General features: G+C 36.9%; 1 protein-coding gene across 1 annotated transcript in view; it reads right to left on the bottom strand.

The window, feature by feature from the left end:
* Positions 1-2,959: 2,959 nt before the first annotated feature.
* LOC113659236 (protocadherin Fat 3) overlaps positions 2,960-13,589 on the bottom strand; it is a 46,758-nt gene continuing 36,128 nt past the window's right edge. Inside the window, exons 23-28 of the mRNA XM_047805238.1 lie at positions 12,801-13,263; positions 11,837-11,990; positions 10,126-10,841; positions 9,418-9,507; positions 8,425-8,484; positions 2,960-5,586 (exon numbers count right to left, since the gene is read on the bottom strand). Coding sequence (XP_047661194.1) covers positions 5,093-5,586; positions 8,425-8,484; positions 9,418-9,507; positions 10,126-10,841; positions 11,837-11,990; positions 12,801-13,263 — 1,977 coding nt within the window. The 3' untranslated portion in view covers positions 2,960-5,092. The remainder of the gene's footprint in view (positions 5,587-8,424; positions 8,485-9,417; positions 9,508-10,125; positions 10,842-11,836; positions 11,991-12,800; positions 13,264-13,589) is intronic.

Genomic DNA, 13,589 nt, shown 5'->3' with positions numbered 1-13,589 from the left:
GATTGTCAGTACTGTACTTCTGTACCTGAACTTTATAAAGAAAGGATTTTCTTTTCGGACCCAATACAGCGTAATTTCAACATTTCATACAGAGAGTCTTATTCTTTGGTCACGAAGACTTTTCAATGATCATGGAGAAAAGGCCAGCCAGCACCTAGCCCACTGACATTGAAATATTGGGAACTATCTTTAAATTCCTTTACAATTATTAATGATTTTAAGAATTTATATGCCAACCTTTATAAATCAGCATCACATGAAGATCTTGTCTTGTCTGTACAAGTTTTTTTGATCAAATAAAGGTCCCAACTATTTCATCAGTACAATTTAGATCAACTCCTTCAACTTCAAGAAATCTCTAAATGCTATCTGAGCAGCAAGGCCCCAGGGCCTGATGGATTCGATTCTATAAGACATTTTCTACTAAATTATCCCATCCTTCAACATTTCATTCACTAATGCTGTATTTTCTGGATGTCCATTACACTCCCTCATCTCAGGAAAGCACTGAAATAATGTCAAGTTGTGTTTTTACCCCTGAAGTTGTAGTGCAGAAAAGGCATTTAATCAGGTGTAGTGAGATTACCTTTTTTATGGTTTAAATATATGGGTATAAACATTACACAAAGTCTGTATGAAAATATATATTTTTTTATTCGTTAATGAAATGGATGCTTTAGTTTACATTTGGGATGATTTATTAAACATTTAAAAGGATGCAGTATGAAGAGGTTTCTAGTTACAGAAAATAGAATTTTCAGGTCATTCATGGCGCCCAACACATGACCACCAGGTCACAAGATCTACTGTATCCTGACATTTTACATTTACACTGATGATTTTTGGGAAGGACTGAAAACATACAAGGCAATAACTTTTTAAACAATGTGTTAAAACCTCTTCCACCCGAGAGCCTCCAGTACCGAGGGCAAGGAGGAGCTTAATATATAAATCAGGTTCATAAACATATAAATATTTTATGCATCTACACATGCAGCACACCAAAACAATGGGAACAAACTCAATTATTTTGACCGAAATAAAGAATATTTCCAACACCAAGCAATTGAATGAACAGACCAAAAAACTTTGTAAACATTTTGGACATACTGTACAAACATAACCTTGGTTCAATCAGAAAGCTGAGATTCTACATATGTCAATATTCACAGAATTAGAAGGAAGGAACTACAAAACAAACAAGCAGTCAAATTTGCATGTACCTTTGGTCTTACAGGATTATAAATCATATTCCAAGAGAAAAATTCAGTTGAATTATAAAATTTCATCTGTCTGCAGCTAAATGAATCTTCTGTTGTTGTCTCTGTTACTTTCTGTGTCTGTGAGATACTTACAAAGCCAAGAAGTCCATTGGCCATCATTCATCATTCACTATTGGATTATGCTTCAAATTGCATAGGTTTTTGATAGGTGAGTCAAAAAACGTATGAGATAAAATCAGATAAAATAAATCTCTGAAGTTTTTAGGATTTCACTGCATGAATTCAAAAAGATATACTGTCCAAAATTTGTAATATTTTGTCAGGCAGAAGTTTTATTCTTGCTGTGTTTTATTCTTATTTATTTTATTTTTGCTGTGTTCGATATTCTCTTACTCTGATCTGGTAATATATATAGTTATTTTAACACTTCTGCAGCAATCTCACACGTGCTTTTTCTATTTTAGTACCAGAATTATTCAAATACACCCTGAGAAACCTCAGATATTACAAAAGAATGCCAACATGTGCCATCATGGCACACAGGAGAATACGCCTATCGACATCCTTCAAAAATCTCTCTAGAATATTTCTGATACACAATAGATAAATCAGTCTTAAAAGAGTTAATGGTGAGATGTTATAAAATAGATTTCTGGAGTTTTTAAGCTTTGTTTTCAGTGATTACATAGGGATATTCTCTCTGGAATTGGAAAATTTGGTCAGGCAGGATCTATTATAAATATATATCTTACATGTTACCTTTATTTTGGTACCTGAGTTATTCAAGTACACCTTGTAGTTTTAGTTTAAGAACACATCGTTCAAAAAAAAAAAAAAGGCAGAGAAATAGGCCTAAGGTAGAAGAGGTTAATTTAAGAAGAGGTACAACAGCCATTTGAAAACAACCAGTCACTCAGTAACCAGGGCAATTGCTTTCCACCACCTAAGTACCAGAACAGAGAAGATATTTGATGCATATTTTACATGCATCCTCTACCCTGAAAGATGCTAGGTCCAAAAAAGCAGTGCTACAGGATCAGAGGGAGAGGTGCAAAACAGAGTGTTATAAGGGCTTTAAGGAAGGTGGGAATTTGTGGCTTTTTAGGCAAGTATTAATGTTTTAAATCTGTTGCATGTTGTGACAGGGAGTCAGTGGAGGAGCCGTAGTAATGGGGTAGTGTGTGAGAACTTGGTGAGGTTTAAAGCATGCCGCACATCTGCATTTTGCATGAGGTGAAAAGTAAAACTGGCAGTGATTCAATCTATCAGACAAAATGATGCACCCATCATGCATACAGCCTACTGTACAAGCCTGTAAGGGCAGTTTTATGATCTTTCTAAGATCTCGGTTCAGCAACGTTGTTCAGCAATGTCAGCAATGTGCCCAAAAATGAGGTCAGCTAACTACCTGAATATACTGAATGATAAGGTTTTTTCATCAGTGAATTGATGAAAGATGGAAGATTGATATTCCAAGATGACAAAGACAGGATTCATCAAGCTCAAAGTGTGAAATAGTGGTTCAGGGAACATAAAACATTATTTTCACACATGGATTGGCTGCCACAGAGCCCAGAACCCCACTGAGGATACACACACACCACACATACATTATATGTATATATATATATATATATGAATACATATTTTTCTTCTGTGTTTATATAGAATTGTGTAGGTAAATGAGGATAAATGAACAATAGGTGAGCTCATATGATAATCAATAATAACACGTGTTTATTCAACCATATTTACAGTATGAAATTAATTTCATACACAATTAATTTACAGTATGAGCTTGAAAGGTAATACACTTAAGACAATCAGTTTGTGTTAAGACAATCAAATTGGCAAAGAGTAAGAAAACATACAGTATGTTTGTTTATTAACTAATTATATTTACTACTGAAGATTAGGCTTGTTAAGAATATATATTGTTGTAATTCTAACATTCTGACAAACACATTTTACATCCTGACAACCAAACATTTGAAACATACACAAATGTGTAGATTTGTCACAATGAGTACAATACACTTATTGGAAAGAAAGTATTTAAAAAAGTTTTAAAACAGAACCTATCGTGAGAGTCCACACCATCACAGTAAGTGTTTTATGCTTCTGTGTTTGTGTTAATTATTAATCAAGAAAGAGATAAATGATGACTCGCTTTCTAATTATTTTTAGTTGTAGGGAGTCTTAAAAACTGTATGTGTTCTTGAAAACGTTTATTTGGATACAATATGTCACCCCAGACAAAGCTACATTTGCATTGCATATCACCATCATTTTAAAGTGGCTCCATTTCACATGTCACATGTACAGCACCCACAACCTCATGTTGGCTAACTTGGAAACACCAATGGTCTCTTTTTTCCAGAGTTCCTCATGGCATTTACTCGCCAACCCTTATTGCAGTCTTGCTTAAGACTTCATTCATGCTGCACAACTATGTTCATGTGGACCTTCAGAAGCTGCTGGAGGTATGCACCATCTAGCCAGTCAAAATATAATATACCACATATTTTATATCAGAGCTTCACCTTTCACCCTTCACCTACCACATTTTTTCAAGCTAGACCTCCACCAGGGCTATTTACAAGTTCCCATGCACCTTAACAGCATTTGTCTTACATGCCAGGGTATTCTGCTAAACCAGACTCTAATGTAGCCTCATTTCAGCCCCCAGTTTCTTCAAAAAAAAAAAAGACACATCTTTAGAGACTTTCTTGGGGTGGTGGTTAATTAGACATTGTAGTGCATAGCCCAACACATACCCTCCATAACAAATGCTTGTGCCATGTATTATTCATGCTTTTTAAACACTAACTCACACTCAATGGGCATATTTGAGTGTCTCCAACATAGTTTCCTATAGGATGTTAACATGTGAGAGCCTGTCGTACTCAAAGGTGGAAGCAGTGCTGCATCTACCTGAGCACACATATTTAGGCAAGTTACATCATTCCTTAGTATTACCATTCTGAAGTCATCCAACGGCTTTGCCTCCTGGACAAATAACCAATGCCTCCTGGGCTCTCTGTTCAGCTATAGTGCTCAGTTGAAGAATGTAAGGCTCTGGCGTGAATTTGAGCTGGAGAACGGTGGCGAAATCTTGCTCAGGATACAGATTCCCATTGCATCCACTGCTGGACTGAACAGTATCACTTTAGCTATTTAGAATCCAGTGTTAAAAACCCCTCTGCTCAGTAGGTTTCTTTAACCTGCTTTGTCGCAATTAAAAACACTATACAAATAAAAAGTGATTCATGTTACGCACAACAAGGATAAATCAGATGATTTTTTTTTGTAGCCCCCACCCAAATTTAAAATACAGAAGAGTTTTCCTTTAGCTTCTGCAAGAGGAAAAACTACCGCAAATCAGTGGTTGTGTGATTCAGACACTGAAATAATTCCAAGAGAATAAAAAAGTAAAACTTAATTCATCTGAAACCGTACCAGCACAAAATAATAAGATCATTTTCATTCATTCTGTTCATATGGGGTGACAACAGATATGGAATATGACTGTCTTTGACTGTTCGATGTTGCATACAATTAAAAATTTTAATATAACCATCTATTTATATTTCATATGAATGTTGGTATACATAACTATTACTAATCTGCTATATACTTTCCTGCTGCTTGATTTTAAGTGCCCACACATACCCAGTAATACAGTGTGACTATTCCATAATAGTGTATTTGTAAAAAGTTATACTTCATACTTGCTATTAGGCTTTTCTTTATATACCTCTTTTTTCCTTCTTTTTTGGTCCATGCACATTACATAGTAGTAGTGATGCCACTTTGGCCAGATCATGGCAGTTTCCATACAGAGCCATAAGTCTAGGCTGACATTGCAGCTAGTAGTGTTTATACTGATCAGCTTCAGACATAGATGGGCTGTGCTGGTTACTGTGTGAGCACTGAGCTCCAAATGACCGTCTGACCCCAATTCTGCTGATCTCCCTATGGCTTCCAAACGAAGGAGAGTCTTTCCAGACATGAAGCCTTTCTTCCCTAAGGCTAGATTGATAGCAGGGAGCATTGGATATCCCCTCATTATAGCTCCTTTGGAGAAAACTTTCCTCATCCTGGCACTCCTCACACACTGGGACAGGGCACCTCCTAGATAGGGAAGAGTAGAATTCTCTGTGGCCTTCATACCTATGTAAGGGATAGCTGGTCTCCAAGGAGTGTGTACTGCCACCTAGACGGACACTACCACCAAGTCGGGTGGGGGTAAGGGCAAGAGGAGCTGGTAAAGAATGAGGAGTTGGAGAGCGCTGTCTATTTGTGGCTTCCAGGTCTGTTATAAAGGTGTCAGCAGTCCACTCTGTAGCCTCCCAGTGGTATGCTGCAGGGCAGAGAAAGATTGGTTTGATTAAAACATTTGTTTGGCTGTGTTGTGATCTGTGGAGCTTTAAGTTCTTCACATGTAACAAAACAGAATGTAGAATAAAAAAAAAATTCAACAGACTTTGATATTGTGCATTTTTAAATCAGTAAAGGTTTTATCAGTCACTCAATAAAGGTTTGTCCAGTCATTAAGAAGTGGTTGATTTGTTGAATATTTCAAAATATATGTGGTGTGGTAAAAAGAAATCTGACTAAAGTATTTCAGTAAGTAAGAAGGGATTTATTTATTTACTGTTAACCATAAAAGCCCACTAAAGTATTTAGAATTTGATCACTCAAACATTGGAAAAAAAAAATTCTTACAATGCAGACTGCTTACAATTGACAAAGTATTCTATGACGTATTCAATGCATGTTTGAGCCACTTGATGGACATGTGGATTAACTGTAATCAAACAGAAATGAAACAAAATGCAACGAAGAAATTGCAATAAAATGAAAGAATGCTGTAACAAATAAAATGATATAAATTAAATTATATGGTGAACTGATTTTAAAAAAGCAACAATATGCTTTTTTAATTGAAATTATTTCCAACACACAGGAAATGTACAGAACTGTGCAAAAATCTTTAAGAACTGAAGAAATTTGGCAAAACTGTCTTTAAAAAATACTGAATTTAAATATAATGTCTAAATGGCAAAACAACCAAAAACTAAAATGATAATAATTATAAGTTTTCAGCTGCATAAATTCCCTTAGGTGTAGTATTACAAGGAAATGTGCTGCAAGGATGCTCGAGGCTTTCTACAGGAGAAACCTTTCTGCAATTCTTTTTTTAAATTTTGGTATATATATATATTTTTTAAATCAGGAATGTGGTTTATTACATAATGTTCATTCATTCATTCATTTTCTACCGCTTATCCGAACTTCTCGGGTCACAGGGAGCCTGTGCCTATCTCAGGCATCATCGGGCATCACGGCAGGGTACACCCTGGACGAAGTAGCAACCCATCGCAGGGCACACACACACACTCTCATTCACTCATGCAATCACACACTATGGACAATTTTCCAAAGATGCCAATCAACCTACCATGCATGTCTTTGGACTGGGGGAGGAAACCGGAGTACCCGGAGGAAACCCCAGAGGCACGGGGAGAACATGCAAACTCCACACACACAAGGCGGAGGCGGGAATCGAACCCCCCACCCTGGAGGTGTGAGGCAAACGTGCTAACCACTAAGCCACCATGCCCCCTATTATATAATGTGATCTATAAATTAACAAAAGTCTGCTGTTATATTGAATTAAATTTAATGTTTAGAAATCTTTTTCCCTTAAAATGCTAATATAGTAAAAAAGACCAAATCTAACTTATTTAATTAGTTTTTTTAGGGAATAAAATACAGTGCTCTTTTTTTTAGGGAATAAAATACAGTGCTCTTTAAAACATAAAATTGAAAATGAAATTTAAAGATGTTGAGAGTTGCTGTGGATCTTGCACCTTTGTGGATGGATGGGGAAAGAGAAATTTCCCAATGCAGCTAGCTGTATGTTACTAAGGTCACTTTGCCCATGATTTAAAATAACTAACTGATAACTGAAATCACCTAAACAACCCTGATCAAAAGTTTACACATCCTTGAATGTTTGGCCACATTATAAACACACAGGTTGACACACAGAGGTTTAAATGGCTATTAAAGTGACTAATTGCTATTGTAATTTGTGTCTGTGCATAAATAGACAGTGAGTTTCTCAGCTCATGAGGTGATGCACATGGCTGGATACTGCACCATGGGGAAGACTAAAGAACTGCCAATGGACCTGCGTAATAAGGTAGTTGAACTTTATAAAGCAGGAAAAGGATATAAAAAGTTCTCAACACTTGAAAATGCCAGTCAGCAATGTTCAAACTCTGATAAAGGTGGTGGAAAATAAGAGGTTCTGTTGATACTAAGCCGCAGTCAGGTAGACCAAGAAAGATTTTACCCACTACTGCCAGAAGAACTGTTCAGGACATAAAGGAAAAACCCACAAACAACTTGGAGAGAAATAGAGGCTGGTGTTGATGACCACACAAATGACCTGCATGGTCGAGTTGCGAGGAGAAAGCCGTTACTGCGCCCATGCCACAAAAAGGCCCACCTTCAGTACGCCAGACACCACCACGGCAATCCTCACAGCTTTGGGAGTCATTTGGAGTGATGAGACCAAAATTTAACTTTATATTCACAACTATAAGTACTGTACTATGTTTGGAGAGGAGTCAGCAAGGCCTACTGTGAAAAGTACACCATCCCCACTGTAAAGCATGGTGGTGTATCTCTTATGATTTGGTCATGTTATGGGAAGTTAGTGAAAATTGATGGCAAGATAAATGCAGCATGTTATCAGAAAATACTTGCAGACAATTTGCATTCTACAGCATGTAAGCTGCGCATGGGACACCCTTTACTCTGCTGGTAGTATATGGAAATAAGCATTAAAATATTTTAAAGCTTGTATTTTTTTAATGGATATGTTTGTTATTCTTAAAACGTAAATGATCTTTCTATAACTGTATTAAAAGAAAATCAAATGGGAATAATAATAATAAAAATGCAGTTTAAAGATTCTATTTTGTACAGGATTCTGATAATGTGTTGTTTCTTAAATGTAATTAATAATAGCCTAAATAACAGTTTCTCAGTTTAGAGATAAAGATATTACAATATCACACTTATTCTTGAGCATATCGATATACATAGCTAGTGTTTCATTAATAATATTTCTATGTTATTAAAATTAAAAAACCAATGGAAGAAAACAGATATTATCATACAGTACCTTCTTTTTCAGCGTTGTCCTCTGCATCGTTGACCCGCCGTATCACTGTCACAATGGAAGCTAATTTGAGGTTTAAGCAAACAACAAATCAAACTCCAGGCTATAAAGGACTAATTTATTACACTCTAGTAGTTTTGTCAGCTAGACAGGAAAAACATGTTGAGATTTACATTTAATGAGGAATCATTTACTTTATCATAAATCATAAATGGAAGATGACAGTGGAAACACTTTAAATCTGTGTGTTTTGTATTGTTTGGGCATATTTAATCTATCTAACAATCTGTTGTTTTTACTAGTTCTGGCCTGCTATATCTGCTTGTATTTCCAAACAGTATTCCCACTAATCCTCCAGTATTCACTGAGATATCTAGTTAACCTAATTGATAATATAATACAATTTAGTAATTATTCTGATTCAGGTTTAAGGTTAGACCTTCAAGACCTGCCGGAATCATCCTGATGCTATACTACACTTGGAGATTTCTGCTCTTGTGACTCACATTCTGCCACTCTGACTGGTCCCACATGAAGGTTTTGTTTTTCTTTAACAGTGTCACCTTTGCCTTGCTCAGTAGAGACCTAAATCTAAGTTTAACTTTCTGTAAACTTTCTTTTTCTTTGTGATATCTATTCTTAAAATCATGACACTGATAAAGTTGAATTGAACTATATGCGTTCTCAGTTTCCTGAGCCAGAACATTTAACAGTACAGTGAAGTTGTTCAATAGAACACCTACATGTTTTCTATGCTTAACTGAACCTTACTTGTTGCAGTAGGTTGCTGTGGTTATGAGCACAGAAATGTCAGATGGAACATTTTAATTTCATTAAGATGTAATTGTCATAAGGCAACTTTGTTGGAAAGTGCATGACATTATATTTAACTTCAACATCTACAGGCAGTCGGTAGTGGCTAATGTGATGGGGAACTGGATTAGGATGGTTATTACACTAGAAGATGCATAGATGATATTCTGAATGTAGCCTCACCGTCATCACAGAAGTCAGATCTGACAGAATGAGCTTCACTTGTACTGCTATCTGAAAAAAAGGTGGCCTCTTCCACTGAACTATCGGACTCTATAGAGGAGTAGAACAGAAGTTACCAACACACACACACACACACACACACACACACACACACACACACACACACACACACACACACACACACACACACACACAATTTGATGATATGCTCCTAGTCCTAGTTATTACACAGTAAACACAGTAAATCTGTCTCTTAACTAGACTATACACACAAGCTGTTTTCTGTCTTTGTGCTTTTGGCTATATAAAGAAATCTTCTAATTAAATCCCAAATTCAAATCTAATAATTGCTCTGCCATAATTTAAACTTAATCATGACAATATTTCATACAGTGGCCAATTTCTTTCTGAATTTACAGAAGCACCACCATAAACTAGCAGCATAAAACAATTTACAAGATGCTCATCTCATATTAAAGATGAAAAAAAGAAATGAAAATATAAAGTGTGAGAAATCAGCAGATAATTAATTTGGCAAGGAACCAATATCTTAAGTAAATGTAGTGCTTATAATGTAATTATGTGCACTTTTCATTAGTGGGGATGGACTTAGCTCCCTTTCAATTATTAAAACATTTCCTTTATTTATAAGAAGTGAGAGTCAAATAAGTGTGTGAAGTGTACATGTTCATGTAATCACTCCTTTACCCCATTTTGTGTCCATTTCCTGTCCATCTGCCCGATGGCACATGTTCCTATCTTGCCATTTTAGTGCCTGAGCTTCATGCTCTTCATTCTCATTTTCATCATCATCATCTTCTTCTTCTTCATCATCCTCCCACGGAGGTTTGCGGAGGGGGAAGTTAGGCAACAACGAGGGCAGATTTGGAGCAACGCTACATACAGCTACCCCTCTTCTAGATATGCCTAGATTTTGCGTTGTTATCTGAAAGCTTCCTAGTGGGGGTGGGCAAGAGATGGTGGCAAGAGCATGTGTTCCTGCTGTTTTCTCGCCCTGACGCTGAGGTGCTGTGTAAGCAGTAGGGCGCACCATAACCTGCGGTGGCCCTCCAGTACCCTCAGCACCTGCACATATTTCACGTAGGGGATAGCCATTCTCTGTGGAAATCCCTGCTGACTCAGCGCTCACCCAGTCTTTGCGTAGCAGCTTCTTATGGAAAACAGCCAGCAGCACGAGAAGCACCAACACCACAAAAAGCAAAACACCAATGCCAATCACTTCGGCTGGGCCGATGTAGGACAACATCTCGGCCTGTGTTCCTGGTACATCTGCTGATGGCTGCCCACAGAACTGGCCCTCGAAGCCAGCTGTGCAGTTACAGTAGAATCCACCGAATGTGTTCACACATGCGCCGCCATTCTCACACTCCTCCCGGTTACACTCGTTCACATCCTCATCGCATCTGTGTTAATTGAGTAAGTCATTAATCAGCGAGTCATTAGAAGTTTCATTCTCTTGCTTTTTCACAATAACTTTCTGTAATGTTTTTATATAACAAGAGACCAAGGGATATTTTAGTTATTTAAGTTACTCATATTAAAACATTTCTAATCATAAAAATAATTTATAAACTGACAATATAATTTAAAAGCCATGTAGAAGTTGAGAAAGATGTTACATTTTAATGAGTAGTCTGTTCAACTGAACAAAAAAATATTTTTGCTTTAATAGTTTTAAGCACCACAGGTGTTTTCTCTCATTTGCACACACACACACACACACACACACACACACACACACACACACACACACACACACACACACACACACACACACACACACAAACACACACAATGTGCAACTGTCTGTCTGTAAGTTGTTAATTGCATTGAATAAAACTGAACACAGGAGTAAGAATTTTGCTTAGTGACTTTCTTTTTTAATTTCCTTACCTTTCCACAGCAATGCTGCCCTCTAATGGAAGAGCTTTTCTTACAAAGCTCACAGTCTGTGCCTTATTATCAGTGCAGTCACCGAACTACATGAACCTAATTAATGTAACATCCATCAATAATTATAACCAGCCGTAATGGCATTATGCAGGACTTAATTGAAAATAACTGTTACATGACCAATCAAATACAATGAGGAATTTGTATTCTGTTTAAAGAGAGAGAGAGAAAGAGACAGAGAGAGAAAGAGACAGAGAGAGAGAGAGAAAGAGAGAGAAAGAGAGATTTTTTTTTTACTTTGTGATGTCACAATCAGCGTGACTTTTTTAATTCTGTAAATAATGTTTCCTTTAAAAAGAGAGAGAGAGAGAGAGAGAGAGAGAGAGAGAGAGAGAGAGAGAGAGAGAGAGAGAGAGAGAGAGAGAGAGAGAGAGAGAGAGAGAGAGAAAGAGAGAGTGTGCTGTCTGTGTTGAGGTACGGTTTATTAGTAAAATATGAGTCTTACATGAGTCCGGTGAAGCCTTTTGGACAGCCACATAGAAAAGTGTTTCCTACAGCTTTGCACTCTCCTCTGTTCTGACATGGTGTGGGGACACAGGATGAGACCTCTGTTTCACAGAACATACCGGTGTACTGTGGTAGGCAGCTGCAGGAAAATGCTGAGGGACCATGACCATGAAAATCAGACATTATGATAAGCAATCATTTATCAGTCAGTTATTAACATTAAATATGATTAATAAACCAAGTCATTAAATTATTCAATGCAACACACATCAATGTTATAACACATACTCTCAACATAAAAATGTAAAGATGAATATAATTGTACACAACACACATTTTACTCAATTGTACTAAATTTACTAAATTGTACAATTATATTCATGTACATTTTTATGTTTTTCTTTATGATTATCTTTAAATTTTGCATTCTTTGACTACATCTTACTGCCTGAAACTTTCATCAGACAAAGCTGTAGCATTTAACATATGGAAAAAAGCATAAACTGCCCTCCTCGACATCCTCACCACAAAAGCACTGACATTGGTCTCTTGGACTCTCATGGACAAAAACTCCTTCTGAAGAATACTTGTTGTGTTCCTGTTGTTGTGTCTCCATGCTTATAGAGGTAAATTCTAAAATCTTTTTTTTTTTAATCTCTTAAATAGATTTAGGAAACATTTATGCTAATTGTTTTGTAATATATTTTAATTTTAGTTTTATTTAGTTTTGTTAATAATTTAGTTATATTGTCACATACCTCTACAAGGTCATATTTCTGCAGAAAATTAGAGCCAAAATCATGTTGTTGTTATTTTAATCCCCATAAGCTCTTTTGTCACTTCTTAAAGCAAATACTAAATTTGTGTTTGCTCGAATCTATTACTATCAAACACACAACATAAATATTACAGACCAAAAGCTTTCAGAGCTATTTAATGACGCACTTTTCTACACATCTTACCTCCGAAAGGCAGGCTATTGCAGGTGGCCCCGTTCTGGCACAACGTCCCCAGACAGGGGTTAGGGTACAGCATGCAGCCCATCTTCACCTCATTTGTGACCGTTAACTCACCATACCGGTTCCTCTTACTCTGTAGTGGCAGCTCATTGCCATTCAGAGTTACAGCACTCAAGCAGCCCTGGAAACCATCATATGGCCGGAGGTCCCTGTGCCCACCACTTTGTGTCACTTGGGCCCCAAAGAACAGTGAACTATTGGTGCCATGTGGCCAGAGATGAACAGGGATCTGGGCATCATGCCAGCGTTCTACGTAGCTGTCATCCAGTGAGAGCAGTGTATAATTGTAAGTCAGATCCAGGGCCACAGCATGCCACGCACCATCATTTATGGCACGTCCAGGGATGCCCAGCACATCCAGGCTATTTGTACAGTCCAAATGGAACCAGAGGCGCCCTTCCTCAATCTGAATACACAGTATGGCTGAGTATAAGTGAAATGAAATAACTGGATATGCACTGCATAAAGCACATTTGTAATACTAATCTAAATGTTATCACAAAAACCTAAATGTCTGGATAGTTCATGGTCGAGGTCAGTAAATTCAGCGTAAACAAGATTTTGGCATTATTTGGCATTATCAAACCTCCACAAGAATAGAACTCAATTATGTAGTTATAACTCTTCAAATAAACAAATCTCTAAATTGAAGACACTGCAAAGACTTTTCTCTGATTGTGCAGCTTCTATAAACATAAAATAAAAATACATTATACAGAGGTTTAAATTTAA

Source organism: Tachysurus fulvidraco, chromosome 20 (genome assembly GCF_022655615.1).
Source record: "Tachysurus fulvidraco isolate hzauxx_2018 chromosome 20, HZAU_PFXX_2.0, whole genome shotgun sequence".
Lineage (NCBI taxonomy): Eukaryota > Metazoa > Chordata > Actinopteri > Siluriformes > Bagridae > Tachysurus > Tachysurus fulvidraco.
This window is presented reverse-complemented; position numbering and strand designations above follow the sequence as displayed.